A 26,132-nucleotide genomic window follows, 5' to 3' on the forward strand; every position below is an offset into this window, starting at 1 on the left:
TAGACTTAACGAGAATCTCTTATAAAATAATGATGATCTCAAAAAGAACATCTTTAAATAAAACAGCAACTTAGAACAAACAAAGTTGAAATGGAGTATGGTTTTAATGCAAAACTGGACATAACTGCTAGTAGTCCTTTGTTAATTTATGTATCATTGTCATTTTGCTTTGTTTCTTTTGTTACCTTTTCTGACATCGGACTCGGACTTCTTTTGAACTGAGTTTTATTGTGTGTATCGCTGTGTGTTTCTTTATTCTACATTGGCTAGAGGTATAGGGGGAGGGTTGAGATCTCACAAAACTTGTTTAACCCCGCCGCATTTTTGCGCTTGTCCAAAGTCAGGAGCCTCTGACCTTTGTTAGTCATGTATGTTTTTTAAATTTTAGTTCATTTATGTGTTTTGGAGTTTAGTATGACGTCCATTTTCACTGAACTACTACACATTTTTATTTAGGGGCCAGCTGAGGACCACCTCCGGGTGCGTGATTTTCTCGCTGCGTTGAAGACCCATTGGTGGCCTTCGGCTGTTATCTGCTCTTTGGCCGGGTTGTTGTCTCTTTGACATATTCTCCATTTCCATTCTCAATTTTATATCGTATAGAAATATCGGTTCACTCAAAGGAATTTTATATATTGTGTTCATATTTTACTGAAAATAGAATACTTCGCAAATATTTATGTTTCCAATCATATTAAGAAGAGCATTACAGCAAATTATCAACCTCCCTGAAATATGTTGTATCAAAAATTATACTCATTTTATGTTATATACTTGCAAAATATACATGTAATTAGGACAATGTAATAAAGATGCACTTTTACTATTAAACATGCTGAAACATCGGGCATCAACACTGAAATGTTCAAACCAGCTAAACATTTTATGATATTATTAAAGTTTTCTTTACACCATAAACATAAAGAAAGCTATTTGTTTTGTATTGTTGCATAAAAATTGTGTTGATATTTCATTTTGAAAATATCTAAAATCATAATTCTTATTTACAGATCCTTGTACCACGATATCTTTTGGTAGCTATGAAACTTTTATTCGGAACATTCCTGAAGATACTCCTGTTGGTGAGTAAAGTGTTTATTTAAAAGGGGTAAATATATCTTATACATCATGACTTCACTTTAACCTGAAGTTTCTTTTTCTCTAGGAAAACTTCTTGGCGTATCCAGTATAACATACAGGGTTTATAATAGAGTTCTCTTAGTAGACATGTTTGCAGGTATCAGAGTGCTTTTATATATACTGTGTTGACTACAAATTGTTTAAGTAAACATCCTTTAAAGCCATAGTTAAATTCTCGATAGTTTGATTTGTCTGCGAGTGTCTAGGATTCATATATTAGAAAAGCGATGCCTAATATTGTTTAGCGTCCATTAGTATCATGATTATTATGTTGTGTTTTATATCATCGTCCATTGTCCGTCGTTATTACAATTCTTTGTTTTATTGCCGTAATGTCTGAATTTCTTTCTGTCGTTGGTTAAGACAAATTATCCAATATACTGGTAAAGCCTGATAAATGTTTATGTCAGACGTGACTTATCTGGCTTGATAGACTTATATGTCAAACATCATTCATTGTCTGATCGTTAATATTTTAACAAGTCTATATACGAAGAACGAAAATGAAATATGCATTAATTTAATTGAATTTGAAAACTTTAACATCTTCCTTAATGAAATTTAATTCCTTAGCAGTTTTATTGAACTCCAATTACTCGCTTCATTTTTTGTCACTGTGCAATAACCATACAATGCTTAAACTTAAGCTTATGTATTAATAGAACAGGAGATCATAAAATGAAACATGTTTTGTTAAGTTCCTCCTTTCCCTTATTACTATATGTCGTTTACGATGGAAGATAACGAAAGCTTCACTATATAGGCGCACAAGTGTCTATTGTCGGTTTAACTGAAAGGTTGTCAAGGCAGTTGTTATTTGGATTTCTATTTCTTGATAGGTTCTGTAATAGGTATATTGGATACTTATGGCACTGAGAACGAGATCACTTTACAACCAACCAGCAATGATTACCTTCGGCTAGAACTGCCATCAAGGAACATCACATTACAACAACAACTAGACACAGACAAAGGGTCTAGTTCCCTGTCACTGCGTATACCGTGTACTCCCAAAGATGAACTTTCTTCTACGGTAAAATGTCGCATGTTTTTCAAGAAATTATATACGAAGTATATTCATGTCGAATCAAGTTTATTGATTTGTAGACATTGTAATAGCATATAATAGCATACCTATCACTAGATACAGAACAAAAAATATACAAATTATTCATATCTATTGTCAATGTATTTGGACGATATTTCTTCTTTTGAATAGACTGGCAAAATTAATGGTACGTTTAAAAACAGCTTTTAAGCAGTATCATTTTTCTACATTTAATTTCTTTGTTTTCAGCAGATGCTGCGAAATGTTCTATGTACATGTCCTTTTTTATTTTGACTTTACGAAAAAAATAAACTACAAACTTGTAATGAATTTGGATGACGATCAAATCACGACTCGTTCCTTATTTATTAGTGTCAATCACGGTATTTTTCATATAAATAGCTGAAATATGATAGAGTAGCTATACACAAATAATCATAGCTTGCTTTGCAATATTGTGTGAAAAACACCAATTGTGTAAAAATTAGATTTTATGATAGAAATGAAAAAAAAATATCTCATACCCTGATGTTTATTAGGCGGATAATTGAGCAGTCTATTTTCTTATTTGTTTACCTTGAAATGTATAAGATGCTTTGTCATTACTTACTTGAATCACGATACTTAATATTAATCCTCCTCGTAGGTGACTGTAACAATAAGAGTACTCCTTGTTGATGTCAATGACCATGCGCCGACCTTCTCACAAGATCAGTATACGGTAAACATAAGTGAAGTAAGTACATGTATCTAGCAGGCAGCAAAATAGAAAATCTGTTTACTATAAAGACTATACAATACAGAAAAAAATCTTTAAAACTGTTAACACTGACCATGGAAGTATTATATTGACAGGAACTCCAACGAAAAATTAGCACATTCGCATCCCACTGATTTCTTTAGGAAAATAAAAGGTTCCGACTCAGTTTTTGAAGTACGTGATAACTTCTTTGTGGGGTATCTGCGATGCCGCCTTCGCCTGTATAGTTTACAGAAACTGATCTTATCACGTGATCTGTTATCGAAGGTCTTATCTACCTACCAATGTAAATTAACACGGAAACTCCCGTGGCTAATTGCGAATCGCTACATGAATAACGACACCTGTTTCTGTTCAATAATTAAAGACTACAGCTGAAACAATCTAAAAAATCGGTCCATATTTAACAGAATGACAACAGAAAGTTAACTGTATTCGGAAAGAAGGTAATATTATTTTTAGTTTTGTTTGATATGTTTTTATCACTGGAACTAGGAAATCGGGAAATATCCGGTTATGAAAATTACATGACTCTGAAGTAGAGTGTTTGCAGAAAATAATGTGATGCGCGTGTAGTGTGCCGGATGGTGCCGGATAACTCAAATTTTAAGTTAAAGATTGAAAACTTTAATCGAGTGTAACACAAATATTTATGGTTTTCTCTATCGTAAAATATCGTAAAATGTAATTTAACATATTTATAGAAAATGTTTTAAACACTAAGAGAGGTGGATAATTATACGCACGTGATGGCCTCTTCATATAGCATGTATCAGGTTATAACACCGATTACATGTACACCTTTTGAATAAATTCAAAAGTTTAAAACAACCTTCAACCTAGTCCGAGATTGCTCTGACGTCTGACGGACTTGTTTTGGGAAATAATGGCTTAATTTTAAATATTTCGATGCATTTAAAGAACTATCATAATGCTGGGTCCTAAGCAGTATATTCTTAAAATTTTATCATTAGAATTAACCAGTTTAGAATTAAATGTATTTGTAAAGGCTTAACATATCTGAAACATCTTGCAGCGTTTGTTTAGAAATTTATAATATTTTGTTTTTGTTGAAATGCATGAAATATTTGACATCGGACTTTCAGTAACTAATGCGACAAGATATTTGTCAAAGTTAGCAGTAAACCTCAATTATACATGCAGATTACAACTCATGATGTGTTTCCTTACAAAAGAAATTTATTAGAATTCAATATAAAAATTAGAAGATGTGATATGATTGCCAATGAGACTACTCTCCACCAGAGACCAAATGACATAGAAGTTTACAACTATAGGTCACCGTACAGCCTTTGTCTTTTCTATTGAACAAGTTTCAGATTTACAAAAGCAATAAAACTCTTCAATGACAATGTCTTCACCGATAATTTTTTCAAATTCTTCATCATCAAAATCGTGCACGTCCATACTGATTAGTGAAATATTTGTAAGTGACGATACTAGTAGTTTATTAACATAGAAAACCTAGTAAAAAACTGTCAACTGCCAAATATTGGCATGGTCGTTAAATGTCATATCCTTGACATTTATGTATACATCCGGTTACTTGGTAAATTCCGTAATTACGAGTATCCCGAAAACGTTGTTGAACCCATGCATCGATACGACTAATTGAAAGATGTCAAGTTAATTAACAGATACTTAACGAATTTGCGGCATCGCACTATAAACGTTTGAAATCGGTTTGTTGGAGTTCCTGTCAATATAATACTTCCATGCACTGACCGAAGATTTTGCATAAAACCATATGTAGCCTGAAACAACATAATGACACAGTGCATGTATTTTCTCGGTGTGTTTTTATTTGTCTGATTTTAATTGTGTTTCCTTGTGCAAGAATGAATAATAATACGTATGAATATAAACTTCATATTCCTTAGATTTACTAATTATATCATAAGCATTCAATTCATGCCTTCCTTGAACACAATTTCACTTTAAAAAAAAAACGAAACAAATGAGATGAGAGTGTCATGGAATATAATTTCCTTTATATTATTAATTCCAAATGGAAGAAATAGTCTGGAATAGAATTCCCACTGGAAGAAAGATAACATTATTTGCTCCTGGCGGAATAATGGATATAGAATATTTGATCCAAGAGGAACAGATATTATAGCATTGTATATAACAAAGATTCCAGAGGAACATCCGTTAGAAGGAACAAACATACGTCAATTAAAAAACAATTCAATGACGCAAATAACCAAAACACAATCTGTGTTTTAGAAAAGACACACACGAAAAGTCTAAATTGTTAACTCTTAGTATCAGTGAAAGATAGATTAATTCATGTTATTTGCTTAATGATCAGTTTCAAATATTTCATTTCATATGTCCATCATAACAAATGAACAAAATATGGCTGTTTTTACACCTAAAAAAACCTTGAATACAGACTTAGTTTATTTTTACACCTTCTGCAAGAAGCGGAAAAAAAGCAAATCAAAATCCCAAAGATTTTTTATCTTTCTGAAATACAAAATGCATTCAAGTTTTATATATCTAGAGATTGCTAGACCTTTAAAAAACTTTTGCAACTGCGTTTGTTTGTCAGTAATTTTCGAGGTGTAAAACAGTATTTTTGGCCAACTGATGGACCTGGAATATAGTATGGGAAAGTTGTATTACAAGTAGAAAGGGACAGTAATTTTGTCACACATCCGGTCTAAAGAAGACCCTCTAAAGATTCCTGAACAGGTTTTTTTTTATGTACAGACCAAGGCAATCTTCCAAAGAAGAGCATCGGTCTCAGATTTAACGATCCAATTCCGACCGAACGTAGTTGCGAATTTATACATTCAACAAGACTAAACTGCCTTGGTATAGAAGTTAAGATAATCATGTTTCTTTACTTCAGTCATCGTTGTGCATCGCAAAATAAAACAGCTTTCAGATTGTATTGAAATATTTTTTAGTCGTTTGTAGTGAATTATGAAACACTATCTGCTAATCGCCTAGACGAATAAAATATTTAGTAAACTGTTGTTCCTTTAAAAGTATACACATACTTACGATAGCAGCATGCGGAGCAATTGAATTGCTCTCTAAATTCAAATTGATACGTTTTTGCCTTTACTATCTGATGAGCAACGAAAGGAAAATTTGTTTACTACTATTCATTTATAATTCATTGTTAAATGTTACATGTATTTTTCCAGGATGCAGTCCCAGGTACGACAATTTTCAGAGATGCAAAAGCTCATGACGATGACAAATCTGGAGATGGCAATGATCTGTTTTCGTACAGTATATTACCTGGTCCTTTCTCGGTAGGTACAATATATTTTCAACATGCGTAGGATGTTTAGATACACAATCAGTTTAGTGTCATTTATAGTTATTGATTTAAACCCGCAGAATTTTCCTTCCTTTTACGGAACTTTTCTTCTTAGAATTAATTTCTTATTTTTCCGAAGATACCGACTAGTGATCGAGTATTTACACTGCTTAAACATTCACTTAATATATTTCAGGATTATTTTGAATATGAATATCCATTATACCCAGATATAACACTGAAAAAGAAGTTAGATTTCGAACATACCACTTACATGGAAATAGAAATCATGGCAAAGGTTTGTACAATAATCCATACGTTCCTTTAAATTCCACTTCAAGTGCTTTATCTGTCTGTTCTGCTGAATTCATCAATATATTTTGCTATTGTCGGGTTAGTTATAACTGTATACATGTGTATGGAATGGACTCTGAAACCTCATTGTAAAACGGATGTTGATACGTGTATGCCTTTTTACTGGTTGTGTGTTAGGTTGCTCTCTTATAAACGTTTGCACAAGAACTCTCTTTAATGAATAGTGCTGTTAACATTATGAAATATTTCGATAATCGTTGCTGTTAATTCGACAAAATTGCACAATATTTAAATCCATGTAAGAATATTCCCGAAACCCATTACAGTTCTGTATATTTTTGTAAAAGAATACAAACAGTTGTTTTGTTTATTTTGTTATTTACTTGTATGAAAGCACAATTTTCAAATTGTTAATGTCTTTTATAATTATTTGGATGTTTGAATACTTGTGGTTTGATCATACATATATACCAGTATAATGTTTTAATTATTTTTTTTAAAGAAATACTGGAATGTTCTTAATACTGGAGACACTATTAGAGTAATCTTCCACTGTAAACGCACGGAAACATATAACATATTTAAAACTAATTATTTTATGCTTTGTAGGATACACCAGTTCGTGGAAGCAGTTTAAATTCAACCGTTAAATTACGGATTAACGTTAAAGATGCTGATGATTTGAACCCTAAGTTTGTGTACGACCAGTATTTTGGAACTGTTAGTGGCAATTCAGTCCCGGTAAAGTTTTTTTTCAATTACATTTAAATCATTTGTTTCGACTGATATTCATACAGTTTCATATCATCTATGTTATTTTACAAAATGTTTTTGAATATACCTTGATATGGATTTTAAAGTTTATTGGCAACAAGATGAGAAAAATTTATTAACAGTTAAAGGAGAAAGTAGTGTAAATATGAGAAGATCAAAAAGTGGAAATTATAATTGTTTTTTTTAAATAACAGGGAACAATGGTCACAGTTTCACCCTCAGCAGTTTCAGCTTATGATCAGGACACACTAAACGCTGCCGTGAAGTACGAGTTAACAGGTAATACTTGAACATATGTTTTGAACAAATACATACTGACATTTTTTGTCATTGAATGTTTTTGTTGATAAAGATAGTATTTTCTTTTTTCACTGTCGTTCCTTTTTTCGTATGAATGTAAATAGACCTTAAATACTTTGCTTACTTCAAGAAGCCAGAAAGTACTGACACTGTACTAAAGATACTTACAGGAGACTTATATTCCAGTCTAATGTAATAATATGTCTATTTGTTCTATTGAATGATGGGGATATTTGTCAATTCATTTTCAGATCCTAAAGGAAAGTTTACTATCGATGATCAGACTGGTATTGTAAGTGTAAACGGGCCGCTAGGAAGTGAAGCTAACACCAGATTTATTCTTAAGGTAAATATGTTCGTACCTGATCTACGCATTATATGATACTTATATACTAAAGTACCCAAACTATTTCAACTCATTCATTTGACAATGATACTGTATGGTAAAATTACTTCAGCATACAGTACCATCTGTTTCCATGTTTTCATAATTAACCAATGATTGCTGATAGAGCAGCGCAAAACTTCATCGGTTGTGATGATTCGAAACAATCAACCATAGTATGATTAAATTTTTATTACGTTTTGTTTTCAAAAGGAATCGGAAATATATTAGTCACTTGTTTTATAATCGATGTGATTTAATTTGAGTAGAAAATGGAAAATTACAAATTACAAAAAAGGATAGTAGAAAATTTAAATTAAAAGTTAATGCTAAATATGGTAAGTTTAACTTGCATCCCTTCAAATTAAAACTGCACTTAGTTCAAAGAACCAGTTTATGGAATTTTACAGAGATGATAATTTCTGTCAAGTGTTGAAGCGTCTAATAATTTCATTTGCACACATGTTGAGCACTGACAAAAAGTTTGACGCTCTCATTCGTTAGGAATTATAAAAAAAATAAAAATATCAAGGCAGTATCACTGGGGGGATTTTACTTTGTCATGTTTAAAACATTTTGTGTGTGTGTGTGTGCAAGAGTACAGTTTCTACATCAACTTTCAATTTTCAAACTTCTGAGTATCTAGCATTGCACATATTGTTCATATCACAATTATAAATTCAAATCAAATTATCCATTTGAATGTACTCTAATATTCTGGGTTTTGTCATATTTCGCGGTCTCTACTATAATCGAAATAGTCTTTAGGAACACAGTTGAACTATTTAAAAAAAACTTTATAAAAATGTTAAAAGTTACCTTTAGAAGGTATTCATCTTATACATCGAGGACAGGTTTTTTTAACATAAAATTTGATTAGATATTAGATGAAAGAGAATTTTCAGTTGCTAAAGTTAATATAATGTGTAATCTCTTTTTTTTCTTTAGGCAGTGTAATTTTAACATTTTCCTTTCTTCAGGCAATACAGACAGATAACCCATTTCGCTGGTGTATAGCAACACTAGCTATTGATATAAATGGAGCAGCGCCACCAACAACCCAAAATGAAACACTACGATTTCAGTTTCAGCGGTATAATGTTACCTTATCTGAAAGTACTCCAGTTGGTACTATTGTGAAGTCCTTGCATCCCACTGGACAAACCAAGGTATTACAACGTTTTTGTATTGTCTACATTATGTCATTGGATTTTAAAATAATCGTTAACATTTTCATATACCTTTCATAGAGAAAAAAGTTATTGAAATATGTTAACAAATTTTATCAATATAAATTACTTCAAATGACATATTAAACAGAGAAAGCTTCAAAACACTTTATGGTCTCTTTATCACATTATCCTCGAATTCTTTTGTTCTTTTCTTAATATAACGATCTTCGATATAACCGTCGACTCTAGATCTTAATTCCGATTGTTTAGATTCAAACATGTAAATACGTTTATGGCGAACCTTTTGAAAGCAAAACAAATAATGTTATTGTGTATTATTTCAGGACCGTACTTTGTCATACAGCATAATGGAAAATCAGAATGTTTTCATCATACAATCAAGGTTCGGATTTTATTTATTTTCAAAACATTAACAATCCCACACCTGAACTAGATGAATCTATCGTCAACCGGCAAGTGGCGCTTATATGTATTAGCAATTTCTAAGGAAGCATTTGTTACTCTAATCTCATAGAGAATCTCCGTTTAACTCATGGTTACAGAATGCAACGACTAATCAAAGATACCAGACTTATAAGTTAGTGCGCCAGGCGCGCGTTTCAATCCTTATGTTATGTACAAATACGTGTAGACACCCTCTTAGAGACTTATAAGTTAGTACGCCAGGCGCACGTTTCAATCCTTATGTTATGTACAAATACGTGTAGACACCCTCTTAGAGAGGAAACTAACAGAACACATTTCGTCAACTCACCAATCTGTGGTATTATAATTTAGGGATTACGCGATTATATTTCTTAGTAGTAAATACCTATGTATTCTTAGTTAAGAAAATAGAATGGTTTTTATACAAAAAAAAACTTGCAGTTTTACTTATTGTCACTAATTCTAGATTGTATGTTTGTAGTGGCGACATTATACTCGGAAAAGCTTTGGACTATGAGCATAACCAGTACTATACGATCACTGTTACTGTTACTGATGGATACGATGTAAGTATAAGGTGTACACATTATTTATGGGACTGATAACTTTACTGTTCATAGCGATTGTATGTATCATTAAATCTTACAAACCAAAAATGTCTCAATACATTGGACAGTATTATGTATATATCTGTATATATTAAATAGAGTATGTGTAAATATGAATACAAATCGTTAAAATTTTTATAAAGAGACAGAAGATGCCAAGGAGCCAATAAAAAATATTAAGTAAAACAAAAACCGACTATACCATGAAAAAAGCGAAAATGCCGAAAAACGCAACAGTCTACAAAACACTAAATGGAAAACAAAGATACTTAGCAACACAAACCCAACCAAAAACCAGTATGATCTCGATTGATTCGAAAGGGTAAGCAGATCCTACCCCAATGTAACACCCGCCTTTTTGTCCATGGTAAGTACAAAGTTCGGCGATGTATATTCACAATTTAGGAAAAGCGGACGGGATTGTTGCTACGACAAATGCAATATAAAATTAGATTTTTTTTGCTTTATTCCTTCTTTATGGTGCAAAATGTTTAATTCATTTACAGACAGCCATTACAACAGTCAACGTTTATGTGGCGGATGTCAACGATAACAGCCCTGTTATCGGAACACCAACTATAAGTTTGTCTGCAGAACGTGTAAAAGGGACTGTTTTAACTATTATTGAGGTATTTGTAGATCACTTTGTATTGTAGGGTTCTTTCAAATATCTCACTGAACAAATTATATACGTACTGTAGCAGTTTGGATGGCAACTTAAAATGATTGTTTGTTAATTAAGAAGATTGTATTCATTTATTTTTGTAGTCATTATATACATTTTGTATTTCAAATCGTAAATACAAACCTTGTTTGGAGAAATAATGAACGAGATATCTGCATAATTTAGCATAATTAATTTTTACCTTGGTAATTCATTGTATTATATGATTGGAAAATTTATGCATAGTTGCGATAAGCGATAAATTGCAATACACACGATTCATGAATCTGCATTTGGAATTAATTAATGAGTTGGACAAATCGAATGGACAATTATATTGTAGGTTACAGATAAAGACAACAATTCTCAGTTTATATTCCAGTTGTTAAGTCATATAAGGTAAGATAGTTTGAAATTGAGTTTGTTTATCGTTTTTCAATATGTCATTTATTGACTTTTTCACATTTTTTGTCCTTCATTGAATATCGAGTTCATATTGATGCATGTTCTCGCGAGTCCACACGGAATTTAACTGGTTATTTTGACCAATAAAACAGCATCGGTGATAACAGATTATTACTTTTTTTTTATAATAAATGTATTATTTCCCCTTTTAAAAGTTTACCTTTAATTTATCCTTACTGTAGATGTTACTTCATTTATTCTTATTTCATAATCAACTACGCAGACGATACATTCTAGTGTGTCAGGTCTTGTTATGTCGAACATCTTCAGCAGGTGGATAATTTCGTTTTCTCAATTAAAACATTACTTAATTGTTTTTAGTTTATTTGCTGTCGACGTGATTGGACAAGTTTCTATAACTGGTTTACCAGAGGAGTTAATCGAAGACAAATATATTTTGACTATATCTGTGAAAGATAATGGAGCACCTGTTCGTGAAAGTATCGCCCTGGTAATTGTAAATTTTCCTGCATCTTCACGACCAGTAGCAAAGGCGGCAATTATGACTGAGAGCAGTGATATTTTAGCAATAGGTTTAGGTGTTGCAGCGGCTGTTCTATTTATAATAGTAATAATACTAATTGTATACATTATTAGAAGGTAAGTTGGTGTTACATATCATATCTACAATTGTATCTTTACAGACCATGCAATGGATGTATTTACTTCTCATATTTTTCATTTATAGGTTGCATTCCCTCTAGCCGTAGTCACCAATATATTTTGAAATAAACATTTCGAAAACTCTCCTGAAAAGAAATTTAAATATATGTTTTGTTTTCTATACTTTTAACTCAGTTTGATATTTATTTTTTGTTTATTTCATACCAAAAAATCCAAAGATACCCTTGTCCAGCCAATTTTCCCCTCCTCAAATGCTTTTATCTAAAAAAAAAAAAAAAAAGGCACATACTTATCTACATTTCATGACTTATACATCATTATTAGAAAAAAAAATTTCATAATTGAAAATGTTATTATTCTGACATTTAGCTGTAAAAATCCTGAAATCATTATTCAGCTCATGATTTAAACTAGCCATGTAATTGATTGTATAATTCAACTTCCATTGAATTCTTAATAATTGATTTTTCCAGACACTTCCGCTAAACTTATCTCTTTATATAATATAAGTATACTCGAAACGAAAGCCTAGAAATTTGTTGAAGTATTTTGAGTTTGAAAATACACAAGTTAATCTGCTATTAGTTGCATTATTATATTTTGGAGTACAAATTCTTTGAAATTCTTGGAAAACTTGATAGTATGTTCTTTTAAGGGCTTGTTTGTTGCCACTATTAGTTCTTATCTCTTTACTCTTAGACACGACAATATCAAATAATCTTATTTTAATTCTTCACATAAACGTTGTTTGATAAATATAAATATCAATCTATCTTTTGCAGTCTTAATTATTTCTATTTGGTAATAAAACTTGCATTGCAATACTAAATTCGAATACCATTTAATGATTAATTACATTGTTATGTAATTGGTTTAGATACTTGTTCTTTTTGCCAGAAAATATATGGTCAAGTTTGAGTTGTTCTGATGGGGACAAACTGTACTTCCCTTACAGCAGTTTGTGTCTACACAATGATGAACGCCATCACTATGTGCCATTCGTTTTGGAATATCAGATGACCAATCATATGTTCCATTTGTCGTAACCTTTATTCTGACGTTTATTTTTCAGTAAAATACAAAAATCTCAAACACAAGTGTCAAAACAAAAACCCTACTTTTTAAAGTTTGTTTAAATAGATTTTTACAATATATTTAGAAACTTAAATTGCAATATGATGCGGGCCTGTTCCTTGTCCCTTTAACTGGCTTTGTTTGGTTGCTGCCTTATTCAGTTTACTCAACATCGGGTTTTCATAAGGTCACTTATATTTTTTAACAGTTTTAATTTTTTAAGTCGTAAGCATTTGTTCAAGATTTGATTTATACACAAGCATAATCATACAAAAGGAGAATTCAGCGATTCATTATACTCACCATTGATCTTCTACAAAATACAAAAAAAAATCCCAAAATAGAAGTTTCATGATATATCTGGTCTTTGGAAATCAATCTACCTATAAATTAAATAACTGATTTTCTTACAGACGTTTATATGCTGCTGAACAACTAGACAGAGTGAAACATCAACGAGGAATGAATCCACGTGGTTTGACATATAGACCAGGAGATCCTTCACCAGTTCCTTCACATTTTGATTTAAAGTTTAACGGTGACCTGGAAGAAACTTCTGAAATAGATGGATCAACTACTATTCAAGACAATCCACTGTCAGATAGTCGTTATCGATATGGTTATCCAAACTTAAATGGTGACGTGGATCTGGATGCTGGCGATGAAGAGATACATATTGACACTGCGGTTGTTCCCTTTGAAAGAGAAGACTATTTCAGAGGAAGTGGACGAATGAAAACATTCGGTGGTGGTCACGAGGAATGCAATAGTAGTGATAATAGTTACGCAAGCGACAGTACTGGGGACAGTAACAAAGGACTTATGAAAAACCTGAAGAAACAGGCATTAGCGAATGGGTCAGATAAAATAGGAAACACAAACAGAATACCGTCGTATATGTCGGACGTAAGTGTTCTTTATTAAGGTTTTTGAACACTGTTCATATACCTTTAACGAGCATTGGATAGGCAAATAATAATTTTTTCTATACAAAAAAAAACATTCGTGAAGTTTACAAAATCACAAATTGGAGCGTTTGTGATAAAGGTAAATCCAGAAAAGTGCTTTGGACTTACGGAATTTAAAAAAGTGTTATTTTCATTCTTGTAGACAAAGCATGAACAAAACCATGTTTGACCTGTTCTGAAGATGATTTTGATTAGTATGGCAGCTTATTTTGATTTGTTTTCTTTTTTTCGAAAACACGAAAAATACATACACATACACAAATAACGAATGTAGATTATTAAAATGAATTCGACCAGGTACAACTCAATTTTTACAGTGTGCTTTGTTTTTGCGACACAAAGGCAAATTCTGAAAGACAAAAAGTATATAAACATGGACGTTTTAGAATTATCTTTTATTTTTATTCAAACATCAGTTTTACCTTACAGAGTGTGTTAGAAAGTAGATTGGGACAGAAATCATCGAAAGAAAAACCAGAAATTACAGTTTACTTCTGATACACACTTACAGACGACATGTGCAATAATTTCATTCCTATGTAGGATATAATTATTTTCATAAATTAGGTCAGTTCACTTTCATTGATGAATATTTATAGTCACGTTTACCTTAATCCAGGTGCTAATTTGTGATTTGTTTACATTATATCAGCATATGTTTAAGTTTATTTCATTAATGTAAATGCTATTATTCTCTTTTGCTGATAATATATAATTTGTAAATGTGATTGATCTTTTGAAATTAACATAAATAACAGTTTCCTGAAATTTGTGATATTTTTCTACTACAATTTAAAAACAAATGTATATAAATCTTGTGTGTCTATATTATTATCGTTCAGTTTGATATATACATGAATGACAAACCAATTGTTCTTATAATAAGGTAATTTATAGAACATGTCTTTTTCTCAAGTTTTCTTTATAGTATGGTGGATGCTGGCGTTTTGCCATATGCGCGGTCAAAATAAGTCTATCGAACATATGTCTTGTTTGTCTGAAATTTTCTTTTTTCTGCATCAAGTAATAAGCGAGAGGATCCTAGACCAATTTGGATCTGTTCATTTTCAGTATATCCCATTTGTGTGAATTTGCACTAAAACAGATTTTGGCTATTGCAATCAATGTCTTTTGTAACATGTGTGTTTTAAAGTTATGTATGGTTCTCTCTCCCTTATATGGTTTCATCAGACATGAATAGATTCATAACAAAACAATAACTGTTTTTATTGATATGTGCAAATTAACGAATCATAGTATATTTTACTAGTACAGACATAAAAGGGATTGATGGTCTCTTCAAAGTATTGAAATGCAGAAATTGTGATTGACTGCGAATAATGTTAATGCTCTGTAACCATTTGATAAAATTTCTATTTTTTATTGACTTGAATGACCAATTCCCGCCAGTAAATGATTCCTGAAAATAACAATTCTACTTCATTTGCTGGTTTACAGAATAAAGTTTAATTGTTTTATCGTCTTTTAAAAGAAATATTACACTCAGTGAAAAAATTAAACTGTGTAAACATAAAAAAGTAGTTTTCAAATATTTGTATATATGTATGTATTTTGCAGAAATCGTAAGACTTCCCCGTTTGGAATTTATATGAAGTTACATAGAAGTCCTACTTTGATTTGTAAAGTATTTTCCGTTTTTAGTTTATATGTATAACGGAAATAAAAATGTATAATCTAAAGTGCAATCCTTTTTTCAAATTGTGCAAAAACCTCGTTTTTCTGACATTCCCTGAGTTATTGAAATATATAGTTATTTTTATTTACTTTTGACGGAATGGGTCAAAAGATATAGTATTATATATTTTATTTAATGTAAAATGGTTTATTAATTAAACAGACTATTTTATTTAAATCTTCTATCTTCTATTACATTTTATAATACATTGTTGAATAAAGGCAACAGTAGTATACCGGTGTTCAAAAGTCATAAATCGATTGAGAGAAAACAAATCCTGGTTACAAACTAAAACCGAGGGAAACACATCAACTATAAGAGGAAAACAAAGGAACAACAGGAACACTGAAGTGCAACAAAAACAAACGCCAGCATACATAGAAACGAACTATTTGATAACAATTAACTGCCATATTCCTGACTTTGTATGGGATATTTTAAGAAATAATGGTGGGTTGACCCAGAGATATGTCTTGTCTTTATGTAGTTTTGATAGTAAAATGCAAATGTTGAAATTAAATGGCAACACTTTAACATGCAAATGGAAAAACAACATGAATTCAATGGAAATGAAATACATGTCAATGCTTTTACAACTGTATACCAAATATCATTGACTTATCATTAAGTGATGTCTCTTAAGCTGCCCTTATCACATGCTTTCTTGTCAACTGTGCAAAAGTTCGAAAGTCAATAGACCATAAATGAGGGGAGCGGGCTAAATAAATTCCATGGAAATCAGATGTGCAAGTACTAATACAACGGCATACCAAATATCATTGACTTATTCAAACTGACCAATTCACAAACTTGAACAACATGCTGACGCTGTCGTCGGACTAATCATATCTGAGGCACACCTACAACTTCGTCGAGCCGAGATGTCCATCTATAAAACAACAGACTGAATAATTGTCCTCCTGAGTGTTGTGTGGTCTCTTTTAAGTCTAAGAACGACCAACATCATAGCATTAGCTATAAAGAGGTGAGCGAAACCAAGGGGGCTTTAACAACTCATTAGTCGACAGACAAGGACATGATAAAAAACGAAAAAAAACGAGGAAAAGACAAGTCCTCAAAACAATACATTAAAAAAAAAGACTGAGTAACACGACCCCATCAAAAACCTTGGGTGATCTCAGGTTCTCTGGAAGGATTAGCAAAACAGATACTGCTCCAGAAGTGACATTCGTCGTGTAACACCTATAAAATATGTTGATAGGTTATATCAAGTGATCAGGCATCACAAATAGCGGATTAGTAATTGACTTCTCTATGGCCGAGTTCACTTGAAACTCTAGAGTTAACTTTATTAACTCGGGTTTCAACAATCCGAGTTTACTCGAACCTCTCGAGTTAACCCCTCTTACCCCGGTTCCAGCCCTCACTGAGCCAGGGTTAAACTCTAAAAAACCCTTGAATGACGTCAAACCAATCAGATTTTTTCCTTTTTTATGCTTAATCAGGGCCTTACTCTAGAGTTACTTAGAGTTGTTCCGAATAGCAACTCGAGTGCGTTCACGTGATACTCTTGAAAGTAGTGGACTCTAGAGTATCAAGTGAACCCGGCCTATCTAACCGTAATAGATCATCGAATTTTTAAACCATTGACTATGTAAATTCTAATCCTAAAACTTGATCGAATGAGAAATTTTAAAATTGAAACACGTTTTTTTCCTGACAAAGAGATAGACAAGACTTACAGTGAAATTAATATCATTAACGTTATTACCGATAGAAACAACATAGACATTTACAAATAAAAAACAACAAAGAACTACACTGAAAACTTAAACAAAAGCAACATCAACCCCTTTTAAACAAAACTAGTGGCGATCTCAGGTATTGTGTAACGGGAAGCAGATCCTTCTTCACATGTGGCAACCGTTTTGTTTTGCAACTACATAACGATATGAAAGAAATCAATTTGATTTATCAAAATCCACTTTAAAAGAATAACCATTAAGTGGAATAAATGATGTACATTAGATTTCTAAACAAAAAACAAAAATTTAGAATAAAGAAATAAAAAAGATAAAACATATGGAACTGAACGGAATCGAAGCAATGGGAAGCTGATGTGTAAATTTAAAACTCAGCGATTTGGGATAGAACAAGTTGATACTCATCTACGGGATTTCTATATAGATCAGAAATAGATTTTAATGGAGAACGTTCTTCAAGCAACAAATTAGAAGGCAATATACCAAATTCACATCAAATTTAAGTCGGGGTTCAAATAGACACGCATAGCACTCGTATACACTCAATTAAAGGGAGATAAATAAAGTTGACACAGTAAGCATAGTAAAATGAAGCAACAGTAATTTACCGATGTATAAATCAATTAAGAAAACAAACCAAGGTTACATACGAAACAGTGGGATTAGCATGAATCCCAGAAGAAACGAGACCGGGTGCGTCGACTGGATAAGGGTATCCTGCTGTGCATGCATCGCCCGCAATGCGAATCCACACTCAGTTAAATATCACAATCGAGAAATCAGACGACTTTTCTGGTATCCAAAGATCTAAAACTGTGAAAACTTGTCGCTTGTGATTGGAGACACAGACATCATATCGAGCAACCAATTCGTATGTAGTGTCGATTTCAGTTGTTCTTCCTCAAAACTCTTTTGGGGTAGTTTTTATGTAAGAGGCACTACGTTTTGTGTGAACATGCACGAGCGTACGCATCAATGGAGATATGTAAATTGGAAAGTTGACAATTGGAAAGTTGAAATCTTCAGGTTTGTCATAGATTCTAGTTTGAAGTCGTCCTTCTGTGTCAATATTGATAAAAAGATCAAGATATCAAGTTCACTGTGATATATGAGGCGTAAGCACTCACTAAGATATGAGTTATAAGAGAAACTTTGACTATAAATAGATCAAACTACGGCTGCTCTGCAATGTTATTAATATTCTACATGAATATGTACTTCCTATGAAAGCGTGTGTTCGTCTTCCCATCACAATCAAAACCACTGAATACTCAATCCACCATTGTTGCATGTATAATAAATATGAGCTATCATTATTTGCCGAACTGCATCAGAAGAGTTTCAAAATTCTTTCTTCTCATTTAAAGTGAAGCTTGTTTGAGGCCTTGTTCTATTGAAAGTTAATAAAAAAAAACAACAACAGCATAAGCATTCTTCTATATATCGATTCTTAAACGATGTCGGATTAAAACATATCCGGTGTTTTATGCCCAGACAAAATATCATGTAGAATATTAAAGGAAACTGCTGAGGATCTAAAAATCACATATTTCAAAGATTATTTTACCTGCAACAAGTCTTGCACGATTGAACAACTGCAAATGGAGCAGCTTTGTTCAAGAAAGGAGCTGGATCAATACAATTAATGGAAACCATAGTATTTAACAGCTCTTAATTACAGTTTAGGAAAAAGGAAGATATTTAGACAGGAAACAACAAGAAGAACTAAAATTGCAATTGCAATCAATAGCGGATGTCACGCCGGTCCGGCCACCCCAAAGCAGAGGAAAAGCGGATTCATTATTATTCGTGGTTTTCTTGGGTATAGGTGACCTCATAATTTAAGAGTTCAACGAAATGCACATTTCCAATAGTCTGGTATTCAAAATTACGGAAATACAACTGAAATGGCAGAGTTTTGAGTATTTTGCTAATTTACATAGCATCCATATTGATTTTGTTTTGACAGCCATTTCAAAAGAAGTATACATGCCCTAAAAATTAAAATGCAAAGATTTAAATTCATTTGTCTCATCAACAACTTGTTCTCATATAGCAGACATTTTCAAGACATTTGCGTTCTCATCGTGAACAAATGAGAATTGTCGACTTTTTCGATTTTCGACCTTTTTATGCCCCACCTAGGTGCATTATGTTCTTCGGTCTGTGCGTCTGTCCGTCCGTCTGTCCCGCTTCAGGTTAAGGTTTATGGTCAAGGTAACTTAATCGAAGTATAATTGCTATGTTACATTACAAGTATTCGTGAAAAGTGCAGATACAACACTTCATCATTTATAAATTGTCCGCTTATATGGATATACCCTGGACGTTGTGGAGTCAATTACTTCTATCTCAACTATTTACTTAACAATACCGTTAAAATCTTTTTAAAATCTGACGATTTCATCTTTTACGTAAACAGTCTAATATAAAACAAAATATTTGTAAATATTCGGCAAAGGATGTTTTCAAGGATACCAAAACAGAATAAGACTTGATTATTCGTAAATTAAATATAATTCTATAAATTTCAACCAAAAGCCAAAGGAGGTAAAAGAATTAAATGGGCAGTCACAAAAAAATCTCTTGAATAAAGTACCGAACATTTTGCCAAATGAAATTATCCTCAATCCACAGTAAATGACATTGGTTTGAACATAATCTACCATCCCCATATACGGAGCTGTATAATTAAAGGATCAATGCATTTTACAATCCACAGTAAATGACACTGGTTTGAACATCATCAATCATCCTCATATACGGAGCTGTATAATTAAAGGATCAATGCGTTTTACATTCCACAGTAAATGACATTGGTTTGAACATCATCTATCATCCTCATATACGGATCTGTATAATTAAAGGATCAATGCATTTTACAATCCACAGTAAATGACATTAAATGACATTGGTTTGAACATCATCTACCATCCTCATATACGGAGCTGTACAATTAAAGGATCAATGCATTTTACAATTGGTCCAACACCATGTCGATATTATGTACTTGTATTTTGGCATTGCACACGGTCATGCTTTTCTCAGACTGTTTATGACGTCTTCACACCAAAGCAGTTGGATGTGAACTGATTGATACCCTGTCTGGGAGAAATTTATTTATTAAGTAGTAGTTGTTGGCTTTGGACTGCAGTTCTATTAGATCGTGTCTTTTATCTTTATGTTAGGTGTTTTTGTGCTTCGTGTCGAGCCATTTCCAACTAATGTTTACAGTTTATTATTATGTTGTGCTGTTACACCACTGTTCTAGGTGATGGGAGGGTAGAGCGATCACACGCATGTTTTACTCTTCACATTCTATATGATTTTTTGTTTTGTTTACTGTTTTGTCTCAAATCAGGCTGTTGATTTTTTTTGTTTGAATTCTTTAACGTTTTGTCATGTCGGAGCTTTTTCTATCTGACTATACGGTATGGGTTTTTGGCTCATTGTTGAAGACCGTACTTTGACCTTTAGTTGCTTAAATCCGTTTCATTTCGGCCATTTGAATAGTTGTCTCTTTGGCAACCATACTACCTCTCCTGATTTTATGTTCCTACTTCGTTAAAAAATTGACTTCAACTAACAATCAACCCGTATGAAATGGATTGCCACATCATTGGAACAGTCAAACACATTCCATGCCTGAGTGGAATTATCAAGCACTTTACTTTTGGCCATGACGTTGTCAGTTTGTTTTCGATCTATGAGTTTGACTGTCCCTCTGGTATCTTTCGTCCCTCTTTTACAATTGGCCTGGATTAATCACATTAAAACTTTCATTGAATAGGTAAGCAAAAATGTAATTTTTACGTCGAAATTTTGGCAAATGTCCAACAATCGACAGGATATACTACCTTAGCAAGACCAACGTTAGAATATGCAAGCAGTATCTGGGATCTACATCTCTAAAAACATACACACAACAAATATAAATGGTCTACAGGAAAGAGGTAGAGTACTCTAGAGACAAAGACACAATAAAATCAATATCACAGGTCCTGAACTAGGCTAGCCTGGACTACTGGATATGCATTCAAGATCTACACTGAACTGCGGTCAAGCTTAGCGAAAGGTCGTGCAACATAATCAGTCAAACAAACTTTATTAGATTAACTCGTTAAGGAACGATCGTTTTCATTGGTCAATTCAAACCTTCGCCCTCACACCTGCGAAAATAGAACACGCGTACTATAAAGCTGAATGGACTGATCAGTATTCACGTAGCCGGTCAAGGTCGTTAAAAACTTCCATCGTCGTATTCCCGAACATGATTGTGTTCTTGATTATCGCATGGCAATTCTAGCTTTTATACATGTGCATGTAAAATTTTAAACTTTAATCTTAAGTCACGTCGAAATATTTAATTCAACTGTCTCCTCTCAATTGGTCCTGGATTAAGGGAGCTACCATTTTATTTTGATTGGGGGTGAAGGACTTGGATGAAACATTTTGTCCTTCATTTTTTTTAGTTGTTATCTCTGTCCTGTCTTTCTATTTTCAGTCTGTTAGGTCCTGACTATATTTATTCGTTTATCCTGATTTTTTACATATATCGTCATCCTGCCTTTTTTTTGTCAAGTTGCTCACCCTGCCTTTTTTTTGTCAAGTTGCTCACCCTGCCTTATCTTTTATTCAATGGACTTGATGAATTAACGTTGTACTTGAAATGAAACCGTACTTAACTACAAAAATAACCAAATTACATACTAAAGATATTGCTCGATTTTTATAGTAAATGGGTTTGTGTTATAAACTGTCATGTTCATTATTCATATTCTTTCATAAGTTTTAGGATAGTGTGATTTTTTTTGTGATTTAGTTTACTTGATTTTGAAAAAAAATCCCGAAATTCTAAGTAAATTCAGAACATGTAACCAGCCATGCTTTGTTTAGAGAAAAAATGGAGATGGCAAACCATGGCACAGTGGAAGGAAATGTACTTTATAAACTCCAGCGATATACTTTCTTAATTTATAATTAACTGTTTTGCTATCCTCGGTTGAAAATTATATATTGTAAATATTTAACAAGTGTGGACACAGATGAATGTGGATAGTATGTTTGGATGTTTGACAGTGTTTTATATGACAAAAGGAGTTCTATGTTTTTCCTATATGGTGTTATTAACTGTGTTGCACGATGACAACCAACATGAGCATGAGGAGTGTTGTTTATTTAATATTTAGATTTTATGTTCAAGAGGGCATGGAAGAGACACTAATTGCATTAATGACCAAATGATTATGATAGAATATTTTCCACATCTTTGATTTTGGATAAATTTTGTAGCTAGGAGAGCAACACATAATAGGTTCATTTTTTCATGTGAATTTTTTTTAAATGGGAGATGATATCTGAGAACATGATATTAGGAGGCTGTAATTCAGTGGTTGTCATTTGTCTATGTGTTACATAATATTTGTTTTTCGTTTATTTTGTTTACATAAATAACATAAATGACTATGCGTTATGGGCTTTGCTCATTGTTGAAGGCTGTACCGTGACCCGTAGTTGTTAATTTGTGTGTCATTTTGGTCTGTTGTGGAGAATTGTCTCGTTGGCAATCATACCACATCTTTTTTATATGTATTTGCTCACTATTTGTATGGTTCTATTTATATTACTTTGTGGTGGATTGTCAGTATCATTAGTAAAATATTTTGTTAAAATGTCGAAATTGTTTCTCAGATTAGAAGACATTTATTGGTTTTTAGTAATGAAAATGCCTGACATGATGCTTGGGGCTAGATGAGCTAGAAAGTAAACTTCTGTGTTGTTTTTTATCAATTCTTGGATAACATCTCCTCCAAAGCTGGCCGAAGCAAAAAAAAAGTTTTGACCAATATGAAAACGATATCAACAAAAAAACCTTTGTGAGCATGCTTCAAAGACTCATAACTGCTCCAAAAGTAATCTGATAGAATTTCAAGCATGTCAAGTGGGTATTATGAAAATCTACTTAATATGTCTAAATATCAAAAAAGTTATAGTATTCAATATGAAAAAGGTATGAAAGTGTAGTAATTAACATTTACTGTAACAATGTTAATTCACACAAATTAAGAAATAAACAAATGAATGAAAAATGTTGAACATGTACAATGAAATATAGTTTTAGAAATCAATTAGGCCAGATAGGCCTTATAATTTTTTTTTTTTTTTTTAACATACTGAATGACCATTTACACTCAGGACCGAGTCATCAGTAGGCAGTACAGATGTATTAAAACAACCTAGCATCATATTGCTAGTAGCGAGTGTAGCATTGTCGGGTAAATTTGTTCTTATTTTAAAATTTGGTTTAAGGACAAAAAATGTTTGGTTCAAATCATAATAAAATGCTTTTATCTCCTTATTACTTACATTGTACATAGAATGGATACTACCCTGACAAATCCTTGTACATGAGAGTTGTCTGTCAAATCTTTATTTCACAAAGAATGAATTGCATAACAATGAACTGAGCTCAAAGCAAAGCACTTTAATAATACACTTAGACAAAGAGCTCAATCCAGTGATATACTTTGTACTACAGGTCCTTCATGAACATCCTATCCACCAAAACCATATCTCACAAACATGCCATACTACATGTACATGGTTCGATCAGAAGTCCTGAAAAAGATATGAATTTTATTATCATATTTTAATTATACATACACAGGTTAAAAGTTATATACCCCAATAGCAGTCTTTCCTCCTAAAATGTCATGTGTAGAATGTGATATACCATTTTTGGGTCTATATGGGTACTGTCCTTTATATTTATTAGGTCATTTTGACACAACAAAATATATAGAAAATGTTAACTTTGATCTGGAAATTGAGTTCTTTTTCGCAAAATAAACCCACTAAAACTAAACTTTGAATGCAAAAGACCCCTAAATGGCTAACAGATATTGCTATAAAGAATAGTCCATGATGATTATTGTTATTAAAGAGTTCATGAAATGTACACCGATTCTGTCAGTTGAATGGACTAGAATGAGATAAGTTATATAAACATAAAGAACAGGCTATTATTTGAACTTAGAATTATTTTTAATTGTGGAATTTGCATAATTTCTTGTGCTTGAATTTTTTGATAAAATCCTTGTTTATTTGTTATTATAATGTTTTGAGTGGTTCATAACACTTTCCATATAATGTATTTTGTATAGATAGTGTTGTGCGCGGCACAATACATTCTATTGAAAATGTACTATCTTCTTTGTCATAGAAAGTGTTGTGCACAGCACAGAACATTGAAGTACAGAATAAACATGGAATTTATTAAAAAATTTCCAGCACAAGAAATTATGCAAATTCCATAATTAAAAATAATTCCAAGTTCAAATAATAGCCTGTTAAAGGTTTTTTCAACAGTTGTGGTGTAAATTAAATCAGTTTTATTTTATGGTTGACATATTTAAGTATATATGTAGACCATTGGCTTTTCAACACATTGATATTTTACAATATCGATTATCTATTTATTGTTATATTGTTGGTATTTTTCACCTTCCTAAAACAGTTTTAACGCAACATGAATGCAAGCTTAATAGATCTTGATAGGGTGTCCTCACATATTTTGACGTTGCTGAAAAATTTTGGTTGACATATGTATCCTCTTCTCATCATTTTTCGTGCTATTAAGAATGCATACTGTCGTCACAATTTCCATTGAAAAGGCATGCATAGTACAAATTCATATGATGAACGAAAACTATGATCTGACCATATACATGTACATGTATGTATAGGTTATCAGCTTTTCTACACATATTAGCCAGTAAGCTGCAATGAACCTATTATGGCGAGTGAGCGCAGCTAATGAGCTAAAATGAATCAAATTGTGTCCTCAGTGGGGGATATTTTAAGGGATCTATATAAAGAAAACCTGATCATATGTTTATCGTTCTATTACTGGCTTTTTCACCTCCCTAACTTGGCCTAAGACAGTTTTTACAGACGAAAGCAAGCTTGATAATTACTCCTCACACACATGTATAGATTATCGGCTTTTCTACATGAGTCATGAAAATCGTAAAATGTTAGCCAGTGAGCAGGCCCGCAATGAACCTTTTTAGCGAGTGAGCCCAGCTAATGAGCTAAAATGAATCAAATTGTGTACTCAGTCACAGTTGGTGATATTTTAAGGTATCTACACAAAGAAAACCTGCTTATATAAATCTCAGTGGCGGATCCACAACTTTTCATAAAAGGGGGGTGGCCGCTGACTGACCTAAGGGTTGCCCACTCCCGTCATGCTTTCCCAGTGGCGGATCCGGGGGACGGTTCCGAGGGTTGGAACCCCCCTTTTTTTGGACGATCAATGCATTTGTATGGGGACACATAGTTGGACCACCCACCCCCACCCTTTGTCCCGAGTTAGGAACCCCCCTTTTATAAAATGGCTGGATCCGCCCCTGCTTCCCTATAAAATCAACCAAATTTTCCCCACCCACTGGATCCGTCTATGTAACTGTTTATCGTTCTTCGTAATACTGGCTTTTTCACCTCCCTTACTTGGCCCTAGACAGTTGCTTATCTGTTTATCGTTCTGTCACTGGCTTTTTTTAGACTAGAGACTTCATGTGTACAAACCTGACGTCAAACTCGTGTACTATAAAAGAAGAGACAAATAATTTCACATTAAATCCTGTAACATTACATCTAAAGATA

The 26,132-nt window shown here is 32.6% G+C and overlaps 1 protein-coding gene across 8 annotated transcripts in view; it reads left to right on the forward strand.

The window, feature by feature from the left end:
• The window catches only part of LOC127737716 (fat-like cadherin-related tumor suppressor homolog), a 50,921-nt gene extending 35,003 nt beyond the window's left edge, over positions 1-15,918 (forward strand). For all 8 annotated transcript variants that reach the window (XM_052248567.1, XM_052248571.1, XM_052248568.1 and 5 more), the window contains 16 exons: positions 1,011-1,082; positions 1,980-2,173; positions 2,835-2,924; positions 6,131-6,241; positions 6,446-6,547; positions 7,174-7,305; positions 7,533-7,617; positions 7,890-7,984; positions 9,004-9,192; positions 9,540-9,598; positions 10,124-10,208; positions 10,757-10,879; positions 11,258-11,313; positions 11,701-11,979; positions 13,491-13,983; positions 14,475-15,918. In XM_052248567.1, the coding sequence (XP_052104527.1) occupies positions 1,011-1,082; positions 1,980-2,173; positions 2,835-2,924; positions 6,131-6,241; positions 6,446-6,547; positions 7,174-7,305; positions 7,533-7,617; positions 7,890-7,984; positions 9,004-9,192; positions 9,540-9,598; positions 10,124-10,208; positions 10,757-10,879; positions 11,258-11,313; positions 11,701-11,979; positions 13,491-13,983; positions 14,475-14,543 (2,234 nt within the window). In that variant the 3' untranslated portion in view covers positions 14,544-15,918. The remainder of the gene's footprint in view (positions 1-1,010; positions 1,083-1,979; positions 2,174-2,834; positions 2,925-6,130; positions 6,242-6,445; positions 6,548-7,173; positions 7,306-7,532; positions 7,618-7,889; positions 7,985-9,003; positions 9,193-9,539; positions 9,599-10,123; positions 10,209-10,756; positions 10,880-11,257; positions 11,314-11,700; positions 11,980-13,490; positions 13,984-14,474) is intronic.
• Positions 15,919-26,132: the final 10,214 nt, after the last annotated feature.

The sequence above is a fragment of the Mytilus californianus genome, unplaced genomic scaffold (genome assembly GCF_021869535.1).
Source record: "Mytilus californianus isolate M0D057914Y unplaced genomic scaffold, xbMytCali1.0.p SCAF_4, whole genome shotgun sequence".
Lineage (NCBI taxonomy): Eukaryota > Metazoa > Mollusca > Bivalvia > Mytilida > Mytilidae > Mytilus > Mytilus californianus.